This window comes from Rutilus rutilus (genome assembly GCF_951802725.1).
Source record: "Rutilus rutilus genome assembly, chromosome: 15".
Taxonomy (NCBI): Eukaryota; Metazoa; Chordata; class Actinopteri; order Cypriniformes; family Leuciscidae; genus Rutilus; species Rutilus rutilus.
The window spans coordinates 862,395-890,106 of NC_140220.1; the positions used below are offsets into that span (position 1 = coordinate 862,395).

Here is a 27,712-nt window from a genome sequence, read left to right on the forward strand (position 1 = left end):
AACATTTGAAATTGAGCCTCGAATACACCGAATGCACAACAGACACACACACACCTCTGCTGTCAGGGTTTAATACAGGCAAACTGCGCCGAAACAGAAATATTTGATGATTTTCGGAGGTACAGTCATGAATTTTACAACTTCTAAATGTATACGACTCGCAAATATAATGTTTTGTTGGTTTGAAAATGATTTGTTAGTGTCTGTCGCTGTGAGGCCAGCTGTCATGAATACGAACCCATCCTACTCGTGTTATATACACAATCATTTTAGTATTCTGATTACAAATAACCTATATGCTACTGGATTTATTATATCACAGGAAACATCGCACAGGATAGATGGCTTTAGGGTTTGAGCAATCAAAACGCGTGAAGATGGATGAACTTTCGTCTCACATTTGGAGGTAAGTTAAGCGATGTGCTGAAGATCCACTTGTTCATGATGTTTTTATTGTAACTTAAGTGATTTTTTTGTTAAGTGTTTTGTTTTGGGTCGTTTGTCACACACACACACACACACACACACACACACACACACACACACACACACACACACACACACACACACACACACACACACACACGGCTCATTGTAGTGAAGTCTACATCGTTGTATTCTAACCTGCCGAAACCAAATAAGATTAAGAATAAGTTTATATTAAATATATTTTAATCATGAGTATTTTATATTATATCTAAATAATTGTGTTCATGTCTCCTAATTTGAATTCCCATATTAACAAATAACATTTTAATTTACAACAGCATGTTTTTTGGTCAAACTTAGGGCTTATTTATACATTGTTAATGTTAAACGTTCTTCTATTATTATTTATTTATTTATTTATTATAAATATTACTACTTGTTTCAGAATGTTCAAAGAACATTTAAAATAGAGGTCGACCGATAGTGGATTTTACCGATAACCGATCAAATGATTAAAAAATATTAATGTAGGCTATTATGTATTAACTATTAATGTATTATCTAAGACACAACTTTAAAATGTAAAAATGTATTAGTGAATATTGAAATCAACAAATTAACAATACGTTTATTAACCAAAGTTAATGTTACAAGTGTTAATGTAAATGTAAAGTGTTACTATGTCATATAAATCCAAACATTAATGCTTAATAAATGTCCACCTTTATATTATATATATTATATATATATATATATATATATATATATATATATTATTTGCTTCTATTTTAGAACACTTGATGATTATCTAATCAAAATATGTTAGAGTGACGATAAAAAAAACCTGAAATCGACCTCATGATTTTTGTATGTTTCAGTCGGCAGCATGTCAATACTCATTGCTTTCTCATGTCACTAGCTTTATATTTATCCACTTCCTGCGTAACGGATGCATTAAAGCGATCAGCTGTGCGGCGTCACAACAAACTCCACGAGGCGTCAGTTTTTATTTTGCCTCTTCCAGTTATCGGTGCCGATTAATCGGCAAAACTGTTATCGGTCGACCTCTAATACAAACGTAGCATTTTGCAAAATGTTAAATGGAATTTTCCTTTAAAGTCCCCCTGTAGTCAACAATTCTATCCCTTAAAACTCATCTCTGATCACCAAAATGACATATTTAAAAGAATGTCTTCATGCTTTAAAATATCTTGCCTCATTTAGTATATGAATATGCAAATGAGCCCCGCCTCCACTCACTCACTCAGCTCAGAGATCCACTGGTTGACGATCACACGTTGATCTGATTGGTTCTATGAATATGCAAATGAGCCCCGCCTCCACTCACTCGCTCAGCTCAGAGATCCACTGGTTGACGATCACACGTTGATCTGATTGGTTACAAGGTAGTTTGTGACGTCAGAAACACCAGCGATTTCAAAGCGTGTGTTTGAGACTGTCTTTGGTTCACTGCAGTTTTAAGGAGGAAATACTCAGCAATGGTGTCGACTTATGAACTTACACATGCTTTGTCTTAAAGCATATTAAAAACACCACATAGACACATAAACAACATTAAAAGCTGGATTTCCACCACAGGGGGACGTTAATGTTTGCATAACCAAGAAAAAAAACGTTTTTATAACTTAAAGGGAATGTTAGCGAAATATTCTTAGAACATTTTGTTGTTGTTGTTGGACTGTAACTAGTGCTTCAGTTCATCCCATATATTGGTCTGTGACTGTTTTATTTTAACTTATGTAATCGTGAGCGTTTCCACCACAGCGCTCCGGCGGAGACTGCGCTCCCGTCCCAGAGGATTCCCACTCCAGAAGACCAGGCTTCCCAGCAGGAGGATCAAATGCAGATCATGTACTGCAAAGACCAGGTGTACCAGGGAGACGCGGAGTTCAGCCTGGAAGAGCTCCGTGCGCAGCGCTACTACAGGGCTCTGAGCGGTACGTGTGTGTTTTATACAGCATGTGTAATGTTGTTAGGTGTGTCTGAGGCAGCCTTTAATCAAGTGTGGAATCAAATGCTTCAACTAAACCCATGCGCTGCGTCTGAAGTCGAATAGAGGATGTGCTCTGACGTCACTTTCCCGTGGGAACACACTCGCTCAGCCGGACTGAGTGGCAGAAGAGCTGATGCGGGACTGGATTTAACAGGAGAAACTGAAAACACCAGTAAAATGACCGATTATCAGTGTGAACTAAAGCTTGGACTCGATATAGTGTTCCATACAACTCACCGAAGATCCAGTGGTCATGGATGTTGACATGTGTTTACATACATAAAGAAATGCATAAAGCAAATTTGCCTGTGAACGCTTTATATAAATACAATATAGGTCTACATCCATGTGATCACTTATATTAATGTTATATATCATCATATCCTCCAGCCCTAAAACAGCCCATTGTTTATTTAAAAACGTCTAATTTTGCAGAATATACGATGTGAAGTATTTAATTGAGTTGTCAATACAATATATAACATTTAGGGGTGTGCGATATACTGTATCGTCCACGATAATACCGTAATTGTTTTTTTAATGATATGCAATATGACATTATCGAGTATATCCCTCACAAAAACACACCCAGAGCACGCACGCATGCTGGTTCACACTAATGCGAGTGTGTGTGTGTGTGTGTGTGTGTGTGTGTGTGTGTGTGTGTGTGTGTGTGTGTGTGTTTTAAATGTGTCTATATAGTTTTGTAAAAAAAAAGAAAAATCAGTGTTCGATATTACTAAATGAAGTCAAACTAAATGACAATGAGAAATGTTGCTTTAGCAATTAGCTGAAATCAAATAGGTTTAAGATTTATATATATATTTTATTTTTTTATTACTTTTATGGTTTTAGTTAACTATAATAAGCCTTGATTAGACCGTATAGCATTTTAATTTGATTTTACATTTCTAACTGTGCAGAAAAGGCCTCAAACATCAACAGAATAAAGCAGGACCTGCAGCTTCAGATCGAGCAGAAGCAGAGACTCATTCAGCAGAGGATCAGCACAGCTCCACAGCAGGTACAGCCGTATACTCAATATCTGACCAGAGAAATGAGGGACAGGAAATGCTGAAAGAACTTGAAGTTTCAGTTGAAGGATCCCTGTAAAGGATTAGTTCAACCAAAAGTGGGGGTGGTGTGGCGCAATGGATAAGACACATGCCTTTGGTGTGAGAGACCCGGGTTCGAATCCACTGTGAGACACCAATGTGTCCCTGAGCAAGACACTTAACCCCTAGTTGCTCCAGAGGCGTGCGACCTCTGACATATGGGCCAGTGACAAATAAGGTTTTCAACTGATAAAAAATTCAAAAAGGTTAAAACTGCACATCAAAGTAGTTATTATCTTTATGGGGGTGTTTTTTACTTATTACTAAAATCTCAATTTTAAACAATGTATTTTAAGCGGTTTAACTGAGAATCATGTGACGACACCAGTCAAAATGTCATACGGGATAACGTTAATGCATTTTCTAAATATTACGATATTAAAACTTTTCAAATCAATAATACTTAATGAATATATAAAGTGATGCAGTAAACAATATTTGGAGCACAGAAAAAAATGTTTTGCACAACAATTTTTTCTCATTATATTGTGATTTCTTTAAACGTGACCCTACTTGTTCAAGTTCTTTACCCACATTTTAACACTGCAATGTGATTTAAAATGCGAAATGTCTGAAAATGTTTTACAGGACTTGGTATCATGTTATTATTGTTTCCTCAACTCCATGAAGTGAAATAATTCATTTCAATGGGAAAAAACAGCGTTATCCCGCCTGACTTAAGTTGTTACTCGGTATGACACCATATAAGTTAACACATGAATTGTCATTTTTACAACACTTAATAATGTTCATAAATAATTAATGTTTATGTTATGCAATGTTTTTCCAAGGAAATTAATTAGGCTCCACTGTAAAGAAATACAGATGTGGTTTTCAGTGTGTAAACTGTTACACACAAACTCAGTGTGGTTTCTTCCCAGATTTGGCAAGTATACAAATACATTTAAACATTTTTTTCATGTTTATGAATATCAGAACAGCACAACTTTTCAACATTAGGTTTAATTTAGTACTGAAAAGAACCGTGAATCATTTTATTGATGATCATAGTCACTCTACATCAATATTCATAAATAATGTAAAGGGTTAAAGTAGGCGACCTTCACTCATTTCACTGAACATCATTTATTTGAACAACAAATTTACAAAAGCATGTAATTGAACAACATATTTATAAAGAAAAATCTTATTAATGGGTTGAAGTACCTTGAATCACTAAATTTCATTAGTTTCATTAAATGAACACTACATTTTTATAGACTTAAAGGGGCTGATTCCCCAATATGACAGGTTGGACAATAATTAAGTGTAATTGTAATTGAATATTAATATGAATTATATAATTTGCTAATATTTAACTAAACAATGTTAATGATATGTTAATATCACAATTTTAATGGAAATTATACAAATTAAAGCTGAAAACTGTATAATAATATATTGTCAAACAGAAAGTAACTGTTATCCTATATGACAAAATTGTTATCCGGTATGACAAAACTCAGTTTAAATCTTTATCAGGCAGTATTTTTGGCTACCTATAGAAATCTGCAACCTTTACCTTCAACTTCCAAATATGTAAATTCATGCTAAATAAACATATTTACATAAAATCCACATTATATATGTTATTTTAGCGTTATCCCATATGACACAGGATTTTACTACATAGTGTGCTAGTGAAGAAAAAGGGTGAGTTAAACACATTTTATGAAAGACATACTTACCTTTCACCATTGTTTGGGGGTCCATCAGGGTCTTCCTGATTGTGTAACATGCTGTCTCACATCGTGTCAAAATAAAATTCACAATAAAATTGCTCCAGTTTGCTTGTTATCCCGTATGACATTGGCTGACAGCCAGTTTTGGGACAGAATGCTCCAAAGCATAACAATTAACTGGATGTCATATTCTTTGTAATATTTAAATATATTGTTGTCAAGACTCATACAATAATGCCTGTGGAGGAGATGTTAGGGTTTATTCGATTTTTTACAGTTTGTTTGGCTTTTTTGTATGTCACTCTAAGGTCCGGACAGTTATCCGGTATGACATTATGTGACTATAATGTCTAATAATTCTTACACTTTGTAATACCCTCAATATATGTTTATATCATTTGATAAACAGAGATCAATTGATTCAATAAATGTGCTTTTTATTAAACATTTCCTTATTTTGACTTCATAAAGGGGTTTGGACATCAAAATTGCACGTCACGTCATTGGGCCATATATAGCAATTGTAAGTCGCTTTGGATAAAAGCGTCAGCTAAATGAATAAATGTAAATGTAAATGTAAATGTAAATGTAAATGTAAAAGTGAAAATTAGCCCATGATTTACTCACCCTGAAGTCATTCTAGGTGTATATGACATTCTTCTTTCAGACGAACACAATCAGAGTTATATTAATAAACGTCCTGCTCTTCCAAGCTTTATAATGGCAGTGAATGGCCGTATATTTTTTTAAGTCCATCAAAGTGCATCTGTCCATCATAAAAGTGCATCTGTCCATCTATCCATCATAAAAGTGCATCTGTCCATCATAAAAGTGCATCTGTCCATCTATCCATCATAAAAGTGCATCTGTCCATCATAAAAGTGCATCTGTCCATCTATCCATCATAAAAGTGCATCTATCCATCATAAAAGTGCATCCGTCCATCATAAAAGTGCATCTATCCATCATAAAAGTGCATCTGTCCATCATAAAAGTGCATCTGTCCATCATAAAAGTGCATCTATCCATCATAAAAGTGCATCTGTCCATCATAAAAGTGCATCTGTCCATCATAAAAGTGCCTTCTGAAGTGAAGCGATGCGTTTGTGTAAGAAAAATATCCACATTTAAAACTTAATCGACTAAAATAACTATCTTCCGGCAGACGGCTGTATACTTTGATGGACTTCAAAACAGAAATGACCATTCACTGCCATTATAAAGCTTGGAAGAGCCAGGACATTTATTAATATAACTCTGATTGTGTTCGTCTGAAAGAAGAATGTCATATACACCTAGGATGAGTTCAGGGTAGTGCTGCACGATTAATCTTATCGCAATCGCGATGTCAAACCTACGCGATTATATGACGCAAATCGGTCTTAAAGGGACAGTACACAGTAGCCACTAATTATATCTGTCGCTAAAGTTAATCAAAGAACAAAGGGAACAGAGAAAAACACTCGCAATATTGACCTCAATTATCGCAATATGACATTTTCCACAAATCGTGCAGCCCTAGTTCAGGGTGAGTAAATCATGGGCTAATGTTCATTTTTGGGTGAACTATCCCTTTAAAGGTGCAATGTGTGATATTTCTGAGGATCTATTGACAGAAATGCAATATAAGATCCATAACTATGTTTTCAGTGGTGTATAAAGACCTTACTTAATGAACCGTTATGTTTTTATTACCTTAGAATGAGTCATTTATATGTACATAACCGCGGCCACCCCTTCTATGAAGGTCGACATATATCGTGACGTCATGTTTCTACCGTAGCCGACAGCGAACAGACAGCGCTACAGAGCGCGTTTCATCACTAACTTGAATGAGAAGCAGCAGAAAAAGACGTGGCTTCCTACGTCGGCCACCGTAGAGTTTGAAATTTCAAGGAAAGGCCGCGAATTATTGACCGGTTGCAATTCGCTTGCAAACCACTAGATGCCGCTAAAAATCACACACTGCACCTTTAAACGAATGTTTTGCATTTTTAAGAGGAGCTTTCAGACACACACCAGCATAAGTCTGGCTCCTGTTTTAACAGTGTGATTTTAATACTTGGTCTAGATCGTTGACGAGGAGGCCGGCTCTTCTTCTGCTGGTGCGTGTGAACCTGCCGACCCTGTTGTGAAACGAGCTCCATTCGTCATTTACAGCGATCAGGAAGAAGGGCATGAGGTTCAGAGGTCAGCTCTTATAATGCTTTAAGAAAATCCTCCTTAAACCGACTGTGTTGGGTTGTGTTGGGTTGTGTTGGGTTGTGTTGGGTTGGGTTGGGTTGGGTTGGGTTGAGTTGGGTTGAGTTGGGTTGGGTTGGGCCGTGTTGGGCTGAGTTGGGTTGGTTTGAGTTGAGTTGTGTTGGGTTGTGTTGTGTTGGGTTGTGTTGTGGAGTTGAGTTGGGTTAAGTTGGGTTGGGTTGAGTTGTTTTGTTGGGTTGTGTTGTGTTGGGTTGGGTTGGGTTGGGTTGGGTTGAGTTGGGTTGAGTTGGGTTAAGTTGTGTTGTGTTGAGTTGTGTTGGGTTGAGTTGGGTTAAGTTGGGTTGAGTTGTGTTGTTGAGTTGAGTTGAGTTGAGTTGTTGTGTTGTGTTGTGTTGTGTTGTGTTGTGTTGTGTTGTGTTGTGTTGTGTTGTGTTTAGGGATGGCTCGATACCACAATTTTGGTTTCGGTACGGTACCAGAACCTAATACCTCGGTATCGATACTAAATCGATACCACAGGTGACAAATAACCAGCCTCAAAATTTAAGTGAATTGAAACAATTTTATTAAAAAACACTGCTTGAAACTCTGCTGCACCGAATGTGCAAACAAAAACTATCAAAATGTTAAAAAAATTGAAATAAATAAAAAAAGTCGGGGTTAAATTTGGATTTAAAAAAAAGATACCTGAAATTATACAATTAAAATAGGTTAATATTTTTATAATAATTGATTAATATAGAATAATAATAGAATGAAATGACATGTAAACCATTAGCTGTCATGCATCAACAGAGAATTATCAACATTTATAGCATTTATTCATCTTGGTTTGATTACTGTTTGGTTTGTGTTTGGGTTCATATTAGATTAATGCATTGCATAAAGTAATGTTAACATGCTAAACATGTATTAGTATATTTAAATAATAATGACTGATTGATCTAGATTAATAAATGCTATAATACTGTTAGGTCAGGTTACCTAATGAATGTTGACAAATGTAGCTTAAATGTAAAGTGTTATTCTAACATTCATATTAGTAATATCCATATTACTACTATTGCTCTTTCTCTCTCACGTGTCATGCAAGCACATTTGATCCGGTCCGTGTCATATTTAATTGATAAGCTCTTATGTATGTGCGCTCACTGCGCTGTGAATAAAAGTCTAAATTAAATCAGTTGAATGATGGACTCACCTGTCGATCTCTGAACTATTTGAACAAGTCAGGATGATCAAGTGACAAGTGGTTCTTAACGTTAGCCAGATTTGATGTGTTGCCTCCCGTGGCTAATTTAAAGCAGCGTTTGTAGAGTGGTGCATTGAGGTCTGTTGCTTAACCTTTCTCATTACTTTTGTAGGCAAAGTAAAGCCATATTTCACTCCCACTCTTTATTTATTAATTTCGGGCGTGTAGATCAATGAGCTTCATATGTTTGATCCATCGTGTTCCTCCGTTGTCACCGTTTGCCGGTTTTGCGTGACCCACCCGCGTCAGTTTGGGTAGCGCACTGCCGCCTAGCGGTGAACTTCGAAACAGCAGCGCATCAAATACCGAATTGAGCAAAATTATGATATTGTACCGTTTGAAATATAGCCTAACATATACCGGTATTTTTGCAGTACCGGTATACCGCGCATCCCTAGTTGTGTTGGGTTGTGTTGGGTTGGGTTGAGTTGGGTTGGGTTGTGTTGGGTTGGGTTGAGTTGGGTTTGGTTGTGTTGGGTTGGGTTGAGTTGGGTTTGGTTGTGTTGGGTTGGGTTGAGTTGGGTTGAGTTGGGTTGGGTTGGCAGACCTGCCAACCTGTACGCATTTTGCGTAGCGGATACGCATTTTGACTTCAAAGTACGCTGGTACGATTTGTTAGTCTAAACTACGCAAAAACCTGGTGACGCCTCTGCATGCGCAGTCCTCAAATCAAGCAACAGCAAAAGAAGAAGAGTTCGACCAATCATAGCGCTGGATTCATTCCCCAAATAGCAAGCGGGGATGATTGACAGATGCGTAAGGCCTATCATTAAAAAGAGACTGAAAATCGACACCAATAAAGAATCCCGCTCGATCCGCCTTCCACTCCCGCGGCCCGCAGTCTGGCTGATTTCATAAGCGAGGACAGTACAGTAGTCACTGTACATCTGACTCCTGAAGGTAAACGGCCTGGGCTGGGCTCGATATGGAAAGTTGAAATATTGTACTGAGTTAACGTAATCCTATGGATTCGATGATCACACGGATCGCATTATCTTAAAATACTCCGTTCTTCATGGTCACTCAGAAAAGAGGAAGACATCATTCAGCCATGCAAATAATAAAATGCTCAAGAAATGCTGAACGATAAATCTTAATAAACTTGAAATCGCTATGGCTTAGTGATTATGAAAGTGATGTGATTTGTAGATTACGGATAAGCGCGAGTCTGGAGAAACAGGCGTTTATTAATTAATTCTCAGTGCTAAGAAACGTAGCCTTCATGTGTTACGTTATTGTGTTAATAATAACTAAAGTAGCCTACCTAATTATGTTACATATTTATTTTGTATGAAAACTAGCGCGTTCGTTACAGATTAAAAAGTAGGCTACTACCGCGTTGTATCAGTGCTGCGCGAGCTCTCTCTCACAAACACGGACGCGCGCACAAAGAAGAGAAGATAATTGTACAATTAAATTTGACTGGCTAAGTTTAAATTTTGTTCTTGCTTGTTTTAGTTTTGTTTTTTTTTGTTTTATTTTGTCAAAATGCCAGAAAGCATTTTGTATTATCCATCCTTGTTTTTAAAATTCGTTAAATGACGAACATTTTACTGTTAACAGCCCTTATGTCGGATTCGTCTAACTTACCGGTATACTTGATTCTTTTTAGAATAAGTGATTCGTTATGCTCTTATTGGACTCCTGTCTAATCATTGTCAACTGTTTTCTATAAATATGTTTGTATTGGGTAACATTTATTCAGCTAATGCGTGTCCTGTTTAAAATGCGCAATGTTCAAAGGCAAAGACAGCACGTCACAAATAGAAGCCCTTTTCCCTGTGGTATTTAGTATCATATTTGGATATTGGAATAATAAATTAAGTAGCCTATCTTAATTGTAAATTTTCTTTTTACAGTTTTATAGGGGTTTTATATTTTATATTTTATACTGCATTATATTGCATTGCACACATTTTATGCAATGCAATTTAATGCATGTGATAAGTCGTCGTCCACAACCCCCCCGTCGTCGTCGTCGTCGTAAGCCCCCCCCCCCCCCCCCCCCCCCCCCCGTCGGTACGCAAAAAATAATTTCAAGGTTGGCAGGTATGGGTTGGGTTGGGTTGGGTTGTGTTGTGTTGTGTTGTGTTGTGTTGTGTTGAGTTGTGTTGTGTTGAGTTGTGTTGGGTTGTGTTGAGTTGTGTTGAGTTGGGTTGGGTTGAGTTGGGTTGGGTTGTGTTGGGTTGGGTTGTGTTGAGGTGTTTGCATTTAAATGTTTCTCTGATCTTTTTGCTGATGGTTTTTCTGTTGTGTGTTCAGGAGGAGTGCAGTGAGTCGAGAGGAGCACACGCATCAGAGTGAGTCTCTCCTGTCTGTCACATACTGTGTGTGTGTGTCTATGTTCAGGTGAAGTTCCTGTGCTTAAACGTGTGTGTGTGTGTGTGTGTGTGTGTGTTCAGGTGAAGTTCCTGTGCTTAAACGTGTGTGTGTGTGTGTGTGTGTGTGTTCAGGTGGAAGTGACTCTCGACAGCAGAAAACAGCCACAGCAAAACCATCCAGCGCTTCTGATGAGAACAGACAGACACACAGACCGTGAGGACGCCAGCTGGCCTTTCTTTCTTTCTTTCTTTCTTTCTTTCTTTCTTTCTTTCTTTCTTTCTTTCTTTCTTTCTTTCTTTCTTTCTTTCTTTCTTTCTTTCTTTCATTCTTATCATTTTATCGTTGATCTTTCTTTTATCGCTCTTTTATATTGTTCTTCCTTTCTATCATTCTATCTTTTGTCATCCGTTTTTTTTATCGTTCGTTCTTTTTTGTTGTTTTTCTTTTTTTTAGCTTTTTTCACTTCTATCGTTCTTTTATCATTCTTCCTTTTTATCGTTCATTAATTTTTGCATTCTGTCTTTATATGGTTCGTTTTTTCTTTAATTGTTCTTTCTTTCTCCTCTCTCTTTCTAGTTCTTTTGTTTGTTCTTTTTGTCATTCCTTTTAGTTTTTTGTGTTTGTTTTATTCTTTCTTCTTTGGCCGCTCTGTCCACTCTTTCATTTAATCAAGATGTTTCCTTTGCAATTTCAGATCATCTTCGACAAACCGTGTGTCTCTGAAGCTGCCGACCTCGAGTATGAAAGTGCCAAAGTCAAAAGCAGAACCCTCCGCTGACAGAGTGAGATCAGCGTTCCTACAGGGATAGTTCACTTTAAAATGAACATTAGCCCATGATTTACTCTCCCTCAACTCATCCTAGATGTACATGACATTCTTCTTTCAGACGAACACAATCAGAGTTACATTAATAAATGTCCTGCTCTTCCAAGCTTTAGAGTGGCAGTGAATGGCTACCAACAGATTGAAGCTCAAAGACGTGCATCTGTCATGGGCTAATGTTCATTTTAAAGTGAACTACTCCTCTCAGTTTCTTCTCAGTGTTCGTAATTAAAGTGTTCCTGTCAGTAATCACGGTCATTAGCAGGACTCGTCCATCTCTCGCTGTGAGGAAGCCATCGTCAACGGCCACTGGAATAAGACTCTGTGCCGGAGCCCAGACGACACGTGTGAGTTCGCTCGTGCCACTCATCTCGCTTCAACTCCGTTCGGTGGAGTCGAGAGGCAGAAACCCCCGGAGAACCCAGAGTCCACTAAAGCACCGAGCTCAACCATGAGCCCTGAGGAGAACAAGCTCAGGTACTCCAGGTGCTTAAAGTGCTTGAATTTGCTGTTTTTATTATTGAGCTCTCCAGACGGCAACATGGCGTCGGCCCAGATCTGGAACGTGTGGATTCAGCACGCACCAGATGTGTGCCGGATCTGGGTCGACACTTGGTTGCTGTCTGCAGGGTTCGTACAAGGTGTTTAAAGTGCTTGAATTTTACTTTTGTAAATTTAAGTCCTGAAAACCCTTGAAAACAGACATATTTAAGAAGAAAAGTGCATGAATTATTGATTATTATTTATTATCTTTTCACACACAATTAACGCTGCAGTCCGTCTAATACATATATAGAGGCGTTTCTCATGGCTATGAGTGTGATATTGCTCATATAAAGCAATCATTGCTTTCATTCTTCAGCTCAATCATGTATTCATGGAAATAAATCAGTTTGAATAAGGAAAGCGATATCTTTGTCATAATATCCTTTCAATGATTAAAGTTTCCACCGTCATTGCATCTGCTGCACTTTATTATTTGAACCGTTTTGTTTTATTAGTTTATTTTTCATCTAACATTTTTATTTAAAAGATAATAAAGATGTTTTGTTTCAGGATGGATGGCGTGCTCAATTCCTTTTGAGTTTGATTTGGGTGCTCTTCGGTCCAAGGTAGAACATCTAAAGTGCAGTGTGGAGAAAAAATCTCTGGTAGCCGAGGCACTCCTTAGTTAAAATGTCTTTATTAAAGAAATGACATGTCCTAAACGGACAACTTTAAAATGCCCACGCGTAGCGGCATGGGGCCTTCTTCAGGGCAGAAGAAGGCCCCATGCCGCTACGCGTGGGCATTTTAAAGTTGTCCGTTTAGGACATGTCATTTCTTTAATAAAGACATTTTAACTAAGGAGTGCCTCGGCTACCAGAGATTTTTTCTCCACACTGCACTTTATAATAAAGATGTTGTTTGATAAGTGAGATCTCAGTCCTTGAAAAACCAAAAAGTGTTTAATTTTACAGTATCTGACGCATCAGCGTGTTCGTTCACTGCGATAAAACTGTCTGGAAATGTTCAGAATTGTCTTAAAAATGTCTTGAACTGGAAAAAAAAAATTGGTGTAGAAACAGTTTTCACAAATAATTACAAAGAAACTTCAAGAAACATATTTCACAATATGAGAAATTTTATTTCATGATAATGAGATACTACAGAAATGTAATGATCATATTTTCATGCTGTGATATAAACCATGTGTCAAAATTTCAAATTTTTGTATAGTTGCCACAATATATATATATTAACATGATGCCCAGCCCTTGTAAATGCATGTCTTGCATTACATTTACATTTTTTACATTTATGCATTTTGCAGATGCTTTTATCCAAAGTGACTTGCATTGCATTGAAGGCGCACATTTTCATCAGTTCATGCATTCTGCAAATCAAACCCGTGAGCTTGTGTTGCTAGTGCGCCACACCGTTACATCTGATTTCATGTTACAGTATTTTTAATGGCTAATTATGACAAATCTTGACTAGAATCTCACTCAGACTTTGGTTTGTCCATGCTTTGTGTTCACAGTCCTATCCTAGAGATCAGTCAGGACTTGGGCGGCACTTCCTTCGCTAACTTTTCCCAGGATCCCACGAAACGCTTTAATGACACGGAGATCAGCCGAGCTGTGGAGGGACCAGAGACTGTGCTGGAGAACGGTGGGAAATAAAGCTCACAGTTTAGAGTTGATATGCTCTCTTAGTGAAACTAGATCTGTTTTAGAGCTGCACAATTCATTGTTAAAAGATCACTATCGAAGTTAAATCACCTTTGAAAGTAACTTGACGCTTCAAATAAAGATTGTATCATTACATCATTACAACAGTAGGTGGAGACAAGACACTGTTAAAAATGTGTTTGTCATTGAATCATTCACTCGAGATTCGTTTAAAAACGCTGATTCATCCAGTAATGAAACAAGTGACGTCTTTATGAATGAGTCATTGAATCATTCACTCGAAATTCGTTTAAAAACACTGATTCGTCCAGTAATGAAACAAGTGAAGTCTTTATGAGTGAGTCATTGAATCATTCACTCGAGATTCGTTCAAAAACGCTGATTCATCCAGTAATGAAACAAGTGACGTCTTTATGAGTGAGTCATTGAATCATTCACTCGAGATTTGTTCAAAAACGCTGATTCATCCAGTAATGAAACAAGTGACGTCTTTATGAGTGAGTCATTGAATCATTCACTCGAGATTTGTTTAAAAACGCTGATTCATCCAGTAATGAAACAAGTGACGTCTTTATGAGTGAGTCATTGAATCATTCACTCGAGATTTGTTTAAAAACGCTGATTCATCCAGTAATGAAACAAGTGACGTCTTTATGAGTGAGTCATTGAATCATTCACTCGAGATTTGTTTAAAAACGCTGATTCATCCAGTAATGAAACAAGTGACGTCTTTATGAGTGAGTCATTGAATCATTCACTCAAACCGATTTTTTAAAATAATTCAAGTCAAATTATTCAAAGGGGGGGGGGGGGTATTTTGAAATTTCAAATGTAGGCGCGTTGCGCGTGGTGAGCGCGCTCATCCGCCGGCGCGACCACAACACTGTCCAACATCAAATGGCAAACGTAATGCAAGCGGAACGAAACTGCTCGTTATTGTGTGGTTGACGGACCGTTTATCAGTTTGGACCAAAGCAGCGCGAGCCGATCTTGATAAAGCGACACTGTTACTACACAGCGCTAATAAGAGATCCAGTAAAGAAAGCATTTGAATTCGCCACAGAAGTAATAACATCGCTGCGAGATCTAGTGAGAAACATTAACATTACTCCGTTATTAACGGATCAAACAGCGCTGACGTGGAAACCAGGAAGAAACATTGTGGCATGAATGAACTATCCAGTGTAGATCAGCAACATTCACCATGGATTTACTGTAGTAACACTAACTGCAACCATGTAAGTTTGGCAGGAATAGTAGGCTATAATGCCTTCAAGTAACATTACGTCGGTTTTATTTTGACATTATGAATACAATTGCTGCCCTCAAATGTTAATCATTCTGAACTAAAATAAACCTTTGTTTATAACTACTACAGTATTTTTTCCAAGGAGCTGTTTTGTTTTATATGCTCCTAAAAAGAGTCAATTATTGCTCCAGAATTGCTCGAAGTAAAAAAAAAATCATACTTTATGATGTTAGTTTTAATAAAAAAAAATAAAAAAAAATTAAATCAAGGAAATTTCTCTGGCATTTCTATCTTTTTGCTGTATCAAAAATGTACCAAACCGAACCGTGACACAAGTGTATCGTATCGAACTGAACCGTGAATTTTGTGAACCGTTACACCCCTACTGTTTACACAACAGCTGATGCAAGAGTAAGTGTAACATAAAGCAATTTGGCAACTGTGTTAATCTCTTGTTGCATGGGATGCGCCGCATACCTGGACTGTCACCTTTTTTAGTCTCAGGAGTTTGCAGGTCTGTAAATTGCATGTTATTTTTGTTAAATTATCTGTTCAGAATCATGGGAGAATCAATGATTCAAAAATGATTCAATTTATTTCAGAATCATCCATTTCTAATCTATTGGGTTTTGTTTAGATCTTAAAAAAACCAAATACATTTTAGGTTCTTTCGTGTGTGTGTGTGTGTGTGTGTGTATATGTGTATATATATATGTATATATATATATATACACAAGAAAGAAACCTAAAATGAATTTTTGTTTTTAATATATACATATGAATGATTCAATGACTCGTTCACAAAGGCGTCACTTGTTTCATTACTGGATCCCAGGCACACACATCTTACATTATCTGGTCATTTTCCCCCGCCCAAAAGTATGTTCTATGATATATGATCTTACATCTTTTCAACATGTTTGTATTTGTGCTCATAGTGTCAGTCACTGAATCCGAGGACGTCTGCGGTCCAGGCGTGAGGTCCAGGCTGTGTCAGCAAGCAGACGTGACGACCTTTTCCAGCTTCCACCGTAAAACTGAGCTGCTTCCTGACACCAGCGGGGACTTAAATCTTGGTATTTGGAAAACTCATGCACAGGTGCAGTAATATTGTCAAAATAATGTTTAATAGAATATTCCCCACACTTCCAGATGGAGAGACGTTGGTTTACTGCCAGAAGAAGAAAGACTTCACCGTTTACTCGTCCAGCGATGCCACTGTCCTTCTGAAGGTGCGACACTATATCAACAATACAATGATGGCAAATGAGATTTACAGATAAACAGACACTTATTTAGTTGTTATAATATATTTAAAGTGCAATTTTAGTATTAAATATTATTATAGTATTTATTAAAGTCCCCCTGTAGTCAATCATTTTATCCCTTAAAACTCATCTTTGATCACCAAAATGACATATTTAAATGTTTTTTTCCTTGAAAAAAGTCTTTATGCAAATATCTTGAATGTAACTCGACACCCTTGCCTCATTTAGTATGCGGGGTTCTATGAATATGCAAATGAGCCCCACCTCCACTCACTCACTCAGCTCAGAGATCCACTGGTTGACGATATATATATATATTCACACTCTTGTATATTTATACTTTGTTGATAGATTTATGATGTTCGTGATAACCTTTAACTTTTAGATTTACACTGCTCTCTCTCTCTCTCTCTCTCTCTCTATATATAAATATATAAATATACTGTATATGTATGTATATGTGTGTGTGTGTGTATATATGTATGTATGTGTGTGTATATATATATATATATATATATATATATATATATATATATATATACACACACACACACACACACACACACACACACACACACACACACACACACACACACGTATCATATAAACAAACTTTTATGATACGTGATTAATCTATTTGACAGCACTTTTATATATATATATATATATATATATATATATATATATATATATATATATATAAACACTCATTTCTTACATCTTTATTTGTCATGTTTTTGTGACTAACTCTGATGTTTCCATATTTCCTCCTCCTGTACTGTACGCTTCCCTGTTTTCCCGGTTCAGCTGGACTCTTCCTCAGTGCCGTGGGATTTCTTCATCAGCTCGCAGCTCCGAGCTCGACTGTCACATGACCAGCAGGATCGTCTCGTCCAGATCTCCTGCTACATGTTCGAGAACGGCTGCATGACCCTCTGGAGGATTCCTCACGGAGAGACCATCGAGGTACGTCTCCTCAATCCGTTTTTCTTTTCCTTGTAAACCTCCGCAAGTACGGAAGCTTGTTTCGCCACAGAATAAAACATTTTAAAAGATAATTCTGACTTTATATCTCGCAATTCTGACTTTATATCTCGCAATTCTGACTTTATATCACGCAATTCTGACTTTATATCTTGCAATTCTGACTTTATATCTCGCAATTCTGACTTTATTTCACGCAATTCTGACTTTATATCACGCAATTCTGACTTTATATCTCGCAATTCTGACTTTATATCTCGCAATTCTGACTTTATATCTCGCAATTCTGACTTTATATCACGCAATTCTGACTTTATATCTCGCAATTCTGACTTTATATCTCACAATTCTGACTTTATATCACGCAATTCTGACTTTATATCTCGCAATTCTGACTTTATATCTCACAATTCTGACTTTATATCTCGCAATTCTGACTTTATATCTCGCAATTCTGACTTTATATCACGCAATTCTGACTTTATATCTCGCAATTCTGACTTTATATCTCACAATTCTGACTTTATATCTCACAATTCTGACTTTATATCTCGCAATTCTGACTTTATATCACGCAATTCTGACTTTATATCTCACAATTCTGACTTTATATCTCGCAATTCTGACTTTATATCACGCAATTCTGACTATATCTCGCAATTCTGACTTTATATCTCGCAATTCTGACTTTATATCTCACAATTCTGACTTTATATCTCACAATTCTGACTTTATATCTCACAATTCTGACTTTATATCTCATAATTCTGACTTTATATATCGCAATTCTGACTTTATATCACGCAATTCTGACTTTATAACACGCAATTCTGACTTTATATCTCGCAATTCTGACTTTATATCACGCAATTCTGACTTTATATCACGCAATTCTGACTTTATATCTCGCAATTCTGACTTTATATCACGCAATTCTGACTTTATATCTCACAATTCTGACTTTATATATCGCAATTCTGACTTTATATCACGCAATTCTGACTATATCTCGCAATTCTGACTTTATATCTCGCAATTCTGACTTTATATCTCACAATTCTGACTTTATATCTCGCAATTCTGACTTTATATATCGCAATTCTGACTTTATATCTCACAATTCTGACTTTATATCTCACAATTCTGACTTTATATCTCATAATTCTGACTTTATATCTCGCAATTCTGACTTTATATCACGCAATTCTGACTTTATATCTCACAATTCTGACTTTATATCTCGCAATTCTGACTTTATATCACGCAATTCTGACTTTAAATCTCACAATTCTGACTTTATATATCGCAATTCTGACTTTATATCACGCAATTCTGACTATATCTCGCAATTCTGACTTTATATCTCGCAATTCTGACTTTATATCTCACAATTCTGACTTTACATCTCACAATTCTGACTTTATATCTCACAATTCTGACTTTATATCTCGCAATTCTGACTATATCTCGCAATTCTGACTTTATATCTCACAATTCTGACTTTACATCTCACAATTCTGACTTTACATCTCACAATTCTGACTTTATATCTCACAATTCTGACTATATCTCGCAATTCTGACTTTATATCTCGCAATTCTGACTTTATATCTCGCAATTCTGACTTTATATCTCGCAATTCTGACTATATCTCGCAATTCTGACTTTATATCTCGCAATTCTGACTTTATATCTCGCAATTCTGACTATATCTCGCAATTCTGACTTTATATCTCGCAATTCTGACTTTACATCTCACAATTCTGACTTTACATCTCACAATTCTGACTTTATATCTCACAATTCTGACTTTATATCTCGCAATTCTGACTATATCTCGCAATTCTGACTTTATATCTCGCAATTCTGACTTTATATCACGCAATTCTGACTATATCTCGCAATTCTGACTTTATATCTCGCAATTCTGACTTTATATCTCGCAATTCTGACTTTATATCTCACAATTCTGACTTTATATCTCGCAATTCCGACTTTATATCTCGCAATTCTGACTTTATATCTCGCAATTCTGACTTTATATCTCGCAATTCTGACTTTATATCACACAATTGCAACTTTATATCTCGCAATTCTGACTTTATATCTCTCAATTCTGACTTTATATCTCGCAATTCTGACTTTATATCTCGCAATTCTGACTTTATATCTCGCAATTCTGACTTTATATCACACAATTGCAACTTTATATCTCGCAATTCTGACTTTATATCTCTCAATTCTGACTTTATATCTCTCAATTCTGACTTTATATCTCGCAATTCTGACTTTATATCTCGCAATTCTGACTTTATATCTCGCAATTCTGACTTTATATCTCGCAATTCTGACTTTATATCTCGCAATTCTGACTTTATATCTCGCAATTCTGACTTTATATCTCACAATTCTGACTTTATATCTCGCAATTCTGACTTTATATCTCGCAATTCTGACTTTATATCACACAATTGCAACTTTATATCTCGCAATTCTGACTTTATATCTCGCAATTCTGACTTTATATCTCGCAATTCTGACTTTATATCTCGCAATTCTGACTTTATATCTCGCAATTCTGACTTTATATCTCGCAATTCTGACTTTATATCTCACAATTCTGACTTTATATCATGCAATTCTGACTTTATATCACGCAATTCTGACTTTATATCTCACAATTCTGACTTTATATCTCGCAATTCTGACTTTATATCTCGCAATTCTGACTTTATATCTCGCAATTCTGACTTTATATCTCGCAATTCTGACTTTATATCTCGCAATTCTGACTTTATATCTTGCAATTCTGACTATATCTCGCAATTCTGACTTTATATCTCGCAATTCTGACTTTATATCTTGCAATTCTGACTTTATATCTTGCAATTCTGACTTTATATCACGCAATTCTGACTTTATATCTCACAATTCTGACTTTATATCATGCAATTCTGACTTTATATCACGCAATTCTGACTTTATATCTCACAATTCTGAGATGTAAACTCGGAATCGTGAGATAAAAAGTCGCAATTACCCTTTTTATTCTTTATTCTGTGGCGGAAACAGTCTTTTTATATGCAAGTCCTCAATCAAACATTTGTGTTTTCATCTTTCCACCGTTAGGATCTCCTCGCTGAGCCCATTGCTAGAACGGATGTTTCACGCTTAGTCCTTCTGTTACTAGAGTTGGTGAAGCGGTTTCATTCCTGTCAGGTGGTCCATGGAGGCCTGAAGCCAGAAACCCTGTACTCTTACCACAGGTACATGAGTAAAGCACATGCACACGCAAGCATACGCTTAGTATTGATACCCGTTTCCAAGCCGCTCATCCTGTGTGTGTGGCCGCAGTGGCATCACAGCTCTAGATTTCTCAAGCGCAGTGGATCTGCAGCTCCAGAGTGACGTGAAAACTGCACAAGACCTTCCGTCGGCACAGGAGTACATACAACAGGGTCTTCTGCCAGCTTCTGCCTCGCCTTATCAGGTACATTCACACTCCTCTTTCCTTCCAAATATATCAACACTTGTGAATTTGTGTAAATTCACTTTGGGTTCAGGGTTTTTATTTTTTCCCACATTAATTTCCCACGTCTTGTACAATTATGTGGTTTTGCTTCATTAATACAGTGTATGCTTTTTTTTTCTTGATTTACCCTGAAAGAATGGAAGTGAAATGTGACAACATGCCCCAAAGGTGGCCATATGACAGATTAAAATGTTATCTGATCTAATCCAAAAAATATACAAGACAAACTAAAATATTTCCTCAATAAAATACAATTAACTTTATTCACCTTATTCTCATGGTTTCTCAATAGAATTCATGAAAGTATAGAATAGAAAAGCATAGGCCTAATAGGGGCTCATTGTAACGCAGTGTGACAACATGCCCCGCCTGCACACCTGGGGTTTAAACCCGGCGAGATCAGCATTAAAGAACCATATCAACTGTTAAATAACACGCATAAGATTAAAATAATATCAGATTTGTCTAATTTTATATAAACACAAAAAATAGATGAAAATTTAATTTAAGAAATGTACTTTTGCTATAGATTAGGGCTGCACGATATTGGAAAAAAATTACATTGCGATATTTTTTTCCCAACGATATATATCGCGATATTGCGAGCCATCAATCCAGGCTAAAGTCAATAATTACCATTCCATGTTATTAATAATTTCACTAATAAGCAAGCTTCATTACAAGTAACAAAAAGGCCACTTAATATTTTATTCCAGAAACATATTTCTCTCAGAATTCGGTGAACGTTCTTCACAGGACCTAACGTTCTTCAGGTATAGGACCCGAAAAATTATGTTTTCTGTGCTGATTCAGTGACGCGTTCATGTAAACGGCACCTAGAACCAGCAAAAGTAATGATTAATAATATGTAAAATATTACAATGAGACATTTTAATTGTTTATTAATAAACAAGTGTTTTCTGTAAAGATGAAGTTGACAATACTGACTCGCGATCTTCGCAGCAGTGATCGGGAGAAATGCACTTTTCATACAGATTAATTAAAAAAAAAATTTATGGTTCTGTTTAAAAGTAGAGATTTCTGTAGATAATAGTTATATTTCTTTTTTTTATTTATTATTATTATTATTATTATTTTTTTTTTTTTTATTATTATTATTATTATTATTATAGGTGTGTGAGGCGAGTAGGCTACCTTTTATGCTGAGTTTCGGTTCATGGATGATAGCTTAATCTCCAGTTCAGGCGCTGGCTGCTATATTTAATTTTTATTTATTAAATCCAGGAAATTGGATAATGAAATACTGATTAAAATTAAGATACAATTAATACAAAACGAAATTCGTTTTAAAGAAAGGCTTTGTGCTTTCTGTTTGAGGTCTCTGTGAAAGTTTTAAAGCAGTCTTTTAGTGCTGCTTTCATAACGGTCGCGTCCGTAATGTCACGTAACATTGTTTTTTCCTCATAAATGCGAACTCGAAAAATAAACGACTTTTTTAAAAAAGACAACCATCCACAACTTTATAACACTCCAGAAAAGTAGCCTACCTCTTTTTGGTCAACATCCTCCGTTTTGTAGACGAAATAGGCTAGTCCCAAATAGCTGATTTTGACTTTTTTGCGGCAGTGAGCGCGGTGAGCTGCGGCACAGCGAACCAATCACTTTGCAGGCACGCGGAACGCGTATGTCACCCCAGCAAAAAGCCATACAACAAACTCGTGTTTACTGTGTGCTACCGTTCTCTTAATACACTATGGGTGCTACTAACGTTACCCTTCACATCGCATGTTCCGGCGATGTGACTATCGCTCATTCGCACATCGCGATGTCGATGTTAAAACAGAATATCGTTCAGCCCTACTATAGATACACACTTCCTGCTCAGCTACTGTTCGGACGCTCTTGCTTACTGCTCCGCGCTTTGCTCTATCGCTTTTATATTTTATCTTTTTTATCTTTATCTTTTTATATTTTATTTCCTTATCACCTAATTTTAACTTCGGCAAATCAGCACAGTGCTCAAACGACAAAGTTTGGATTACTACAAAAACGCAGAATTCTTTTACCCGACCAGCTTACATTCCGGGGAAAGGAAAACACAACTGCCTACACTCATAAGGATAAGAGAGAAAATGCCTCTTCTGGTTCAGGAATCTACTTGCTGCACTAACTGCCACAGACTTTTACAAAGGATTGCAGTTCTTGAAACAAAGTTACGTACGGGACCACCAAACCAGACGGAGCACACAACAGAGCTTCGTCATGGACAGCCTCAGCATACAGCCGGTGAGTCCCATGAAACTAGTGCTCCTCGACAGGTAGAGAAACAAGCCGATCGACTTACAAATCGATGGCACAAACAGGGAGCGAGACCCAAAGGCACTCGAGACATCAGATTATCACGAGCATCACATATTGCCGCAGTAGCATCCTCTACCCCAGATACAGCTCTGACAAGGATTGCAAACACTGGTATCCTACCACTGCCTATACATCTTGAGAACAGATTTGAAGTACTAATGAATGTAAATGAGGAATCCCCAAACGTGATGAATGTGATCGAACACAGACTGAATCAGCCAGTAGCTAACACTGATGCTAACTGGCGCTCAAGGTCGAGCAGACAGCGGCACTCAGCTCAGAGCTCAGCCGAGCCCAGGACTCTGATAGTGGGGGACTCCATAATCAGAAACATTAGCAGCAGGGATACAACTACGTGCTGCCTTCCACAAGCAACAACTTCTGATGTAAACAGGGAACTTCAGAACATTCTGATGAAACATAAGACTGCAAATTGACTCATCATTCATGTGGGGAAGAATGATATTCATAAAGAGCAGTCAGAACTCCTTAAGAAGGATTTCAATGAACTTTTTGAAACGCTTAAAAGACTGAAAGTTCAAACATTCATCAGTGGACCACTCCCAGCAAGAGGAACAAACAGGTTTTCACGGTTGCTTGGGCTTAATACATGGCTGCAAAAAACCTGCAATATAAAAGGAGTAAACTTCATTGACAATTTCAATCTTTTCTGGAGTCAGAGGCAACTTTTTCATCGGGATGGCCACCACCCAAACAAACTTGGTTCAAGAGTGTTAAAGGACAATTTCTACTTCTCCCTCAATCATCCTTCTGCAATGTGTGCCAATCCACTCAATGTGAACGGCACACACACACCTGGACACAGTATGAATGACCACAGGAGCTTCACTTCAGCACAAAATGGACATGCGGTTGACATATCACACAAGGACAATGCTAACACCACTGAGCCACAACAACCTCTGCTCACGGACACAATCTCAGCAGAGCCCTGCACACAGAGCTCACCACAGACAGCAGTGACATATTAGAACTGCTCCAAGATTCAGCACCCAAGGATGACTTCCTGGAAAACAGCCAGGGAAGCCAGGACAGCATATCACAGCCTCCGAAGACACCAGAGCAACAGCCCCTTTCACCAGACACGTTATCCCTCTCTCCAGCATCTCCACTTCTGTGCTTCTCACAGAAAATGGAGGATCTGGTGCATGCTGGAACCAAACTATCCCACTCTTTTGCTGCAAGCCCCCAGATATCAACCAAAAAACGGCAGGCACCTCAACCACCCGCACCAAAGCCTGCGGGCCCAGCTCGCCCTCGCCCTCCCGTGAGAGCTCTTCGGCCTCTGCCACAACGCCAGGGCCCACACCCTCCTCCTTCTGCTCGAGGTGAACCAAAAACAACTGATACCAGCTCTCAGTGATATGTGTCGGGTCCCCGCTATGATAACAGTAACTTTCTCAAATGTTTACAAAACAAGCGGGAACCCAGTGTGCCTGTATCTTTCTCTATTGCTGTTCTAATACAAGATAGAAAGTCTAAGGCCTTCAATAGCCGTACAGCAAACCCATCTAATCTGGTGCCTATTACACGTCAAACTAATATTGCTGTGGGGAAAAGTAAGTCTGTTAAGTTAGCACTCTTTAACATCCGCTCACTTAAAAATAAATCACTTCTAGTCAACGACTTAATAACCACAAACAACCTGGATTTTATACTTCTAAATGAAACCTGGCTAGAAGACAGCTACAGTGCAACAGTCCTCAGTGAAACAGCCCCTCCTAACTTTACTTTTATGAGTGTCTGCAGAGCTGTAAAGAGAGGTGGGGGTCTAGCTGCTCTTTTTAAAGATATCTATCAATGTAAGCAAATATCATTTGGGAATTACCCGTCTTTTGAATATCTGGGTACTGTGTTAAAAGGTGCTCCACGCATTTTACTTATCATTATTTACAGGCCTCCAAAATACTCTCCAGCCTTCGCTGAGGACTTTACAGAACTGTTATCAACAATTACCTCAGAGTTTGACTGTTTTGCCATTGCTGGAGATTTTAACATCCATATAGATAGTGCAGAAAACAATAATCTCGGTGTGACTCTAGAGTCAGACCTTAGTTTCAGTAGTCATGTCAAAGCAATAACTAAATCAGCATACTATCATCTGACAAATATTGCAAGAATAAGATGCTTTGTTTCCAGACAAGACTTAGAGAAACTTGTTCATGCTTTCATCACCAGCAGGGTGGATTATTGTAATGGACTCCTCACTGGCCTTCCCAAAAACACCAGAACACAGTTGCAGCTCATACAGAACGCTGCCGCCAGGATTCTGAGCAGAACCTTTTTAATTTTAAATTACATTTTTTTTAAAGTATTATTACTGGTATATAAATCATTCAATGGCCTAGGACCTCAATACATTGCAGATATGCTCACTGAATATAAACCCAACAGATCACTCAGATCATCAGGATCATATCAGCTAGAAATACCAAGGGTTCACTCTAAGCATGGCGAGTCCGCTTTAGGTACTATGCTGGACCAGCTTCCAGAGGAGATCAGATGTGCTCCTACAGTCACATTCACATCCAGACTCAGAACACTTCTGTTCAGCTGTGCATTTACTGATTGAGCACTGTGCCGCTGTTCCTCCGACTGTTTGTACTGAACTGTATTGTATTCTAAACTGTTTTAATTATTCTTATTTCTTTTTATTATTTTAATTTCTTCTATGTAAAGCACTTTGAATTGCCATTGTGTATGAAATGTGCTATATAAATAAACTTGCCTTGCCTATAGTTAAATGTTCAGCGATATCTTCCAAAGATTTTTTGTCTATATATATAGTGTTGATATGGCAACTAGTAAATACACTAAGTTTTGTCATGCTGGCATGTGTGGAAAGTTTTAAACCATGTGTGTTACAACTATGGCACAGCTGATTGGCTCTGCTGATCCTGCAGCCAATGAGATTGCTTGCTTAACATTGAAATAGTCGGGTTCAGTGTTAGCTTTCAGCTAGTCCTGCAGTGCTAACAGACTCTCTGAACCCCTCCCCCTCCCCAGCTCCACCTGCCTAGATCTGACACGGGATTTATGCAGCGGCAGAAATAATCAAGAAGAAAAAACATAATCTTTAAACTACTTCAGCTGCCGGCTTATGGTTTAGGGTTTGCATCCGTTTGTTCATTTATCTAGCTAATCGTTAATGAACAATCAAATGCATGAAATGTGTAAAAAGCAATAATTGTTGCATTTAATTATTTCTGTTCTTGCAACAGGTTGATCTGATTGGCCTTGCAGAAATCGTGCACACTCTGCTGTTTAACCGACCAATGAGAGTAACGCAGGAGAACTCGGCCTGGAGTCTGGAGGAATTATCTGGATCTGATCAGAGGTGCGAGCAACATTAACTATTAATATTGTACAGACATATGGAGGAACAAAAACATGTCCAGGCCATATTTGACCACTTAGACAAAAGAGAGCAGAGTGCGTGTGTGCGTGCGTGTGTGTGTGTTTGTGTGTGTGTGTGCGCGCGTGTGTGTGTGTGTGTGTGTGTGTGCATTTAAAACGTTACCAAATATTTTTGTTGTGATGAGATTTGTGTTTTTGCATTATGATGATGCGTGCGTGTGCATGTGTGTGCGTGTGCGTGTGTGTGCGCATCATCATAATGCAAAAACACAAATCTCATCACAACAAAAATATTTGGTAACGGTTTAAAATATGGTCCCATTAGTTATTGCATTACTAATGAGCAATACAATTGTTACAATACTTATTAATGTAAGTTAATAAAAATACAACTTTTCATTGATAGTTCATTCATGTTTGATCAGGTCCATTAATAATAACAACAGTGATTATTAAAGAAACAGATACAACTTTATATTTTAATAATGAATAATGTTGCTCTTATAAAGTGATTTATAAGTCATTTTCATTGTTTACTCATATCAACAAATATAACCTTATTATAAAGTGTTACCAGATATTTAGAGTGAAGTATTTGCACATCTTTATAACCCTTTAAGATAAGCACATGAAAACTGTATTCCAGATGTTTGTCTTAAGTGTGTTTGATTGGTCATTTCCCTCAGCGCTCCTGTGAGCTCCTCATGGAAGGACTTCTTCCACATGACTCTGAATCCGGAGCCGAAGTCTTCTCCGCTGGTGTTGTCCGACCTCATCAGTCATGTGACAGACAGCTTATGAATATCAGATGTTAAGTCATGTTACACTATTTCATTGTAAAATAAGGCCATGTTCTTTTCACTCCGTGTGAAACTGTGGAATTAATGTTATATATTGTTCTTTATACACATTAATAAACTATTTTCACAATGTTTTTTTAATTCATAATAAAGAAAATCTCAGTGA

The 27,712-nt window shown here is 37.3% G+C and overlaps 1 protein-coding gene across 4 annotated transcripts; it reads left to right on the plus strand.

Annotated features, from left to right (window-relative positions):
• On the plus strand, window positions 1–27,712 carry bub1ba (BUB1 mitotic checkpoint serine/threonine kinase Ba). 4 transcript variants are annotated; one of them, XM_084431334.1, is made up of 17 exons: window positions 1–119; window positions 323–406; window positions 2,215–2,387; window positions 3,367–3,467; window positions 7,312–7,430; window positions 10,957–10,994; window positions 11,148–11,229; window positions 11,711–11,798; window positions 12,102–12,316; window positions 13,863–13,993; window positions 16,201–16,338; window positions 16,415–16,494; window positions 17,338–17,496; window positions 20,644–20,780; window positions 20,869–21,004; window positions 26,611–26,726; window positions 27,433–27,712. In XM_084431334.1, exons 2-17 carry the CDS (start codon window positions 342–344, stop codon window positions 27,545–27,547), a joined length of 1,893 nt encoding a protein of 630 aa, XP_084287460.1. In that variant the 5' UTR covers window positions 1–119; window positions 323–341; the 3' UTR covers window positions 27,548–27,712. The 4 variants fall into 4 exon arrangements, with proteins under 4 accessions (XP_084287460.1, XP_084287457.1, XP_084287458.1 ...); XM_084431331.1 differs by having other exon boundaries at window positions 6–119; window positions 12,102–12,325; XM_084431332.1 differs by having other exon boundaries at window positions 6–119; window positions 12,105–12,325.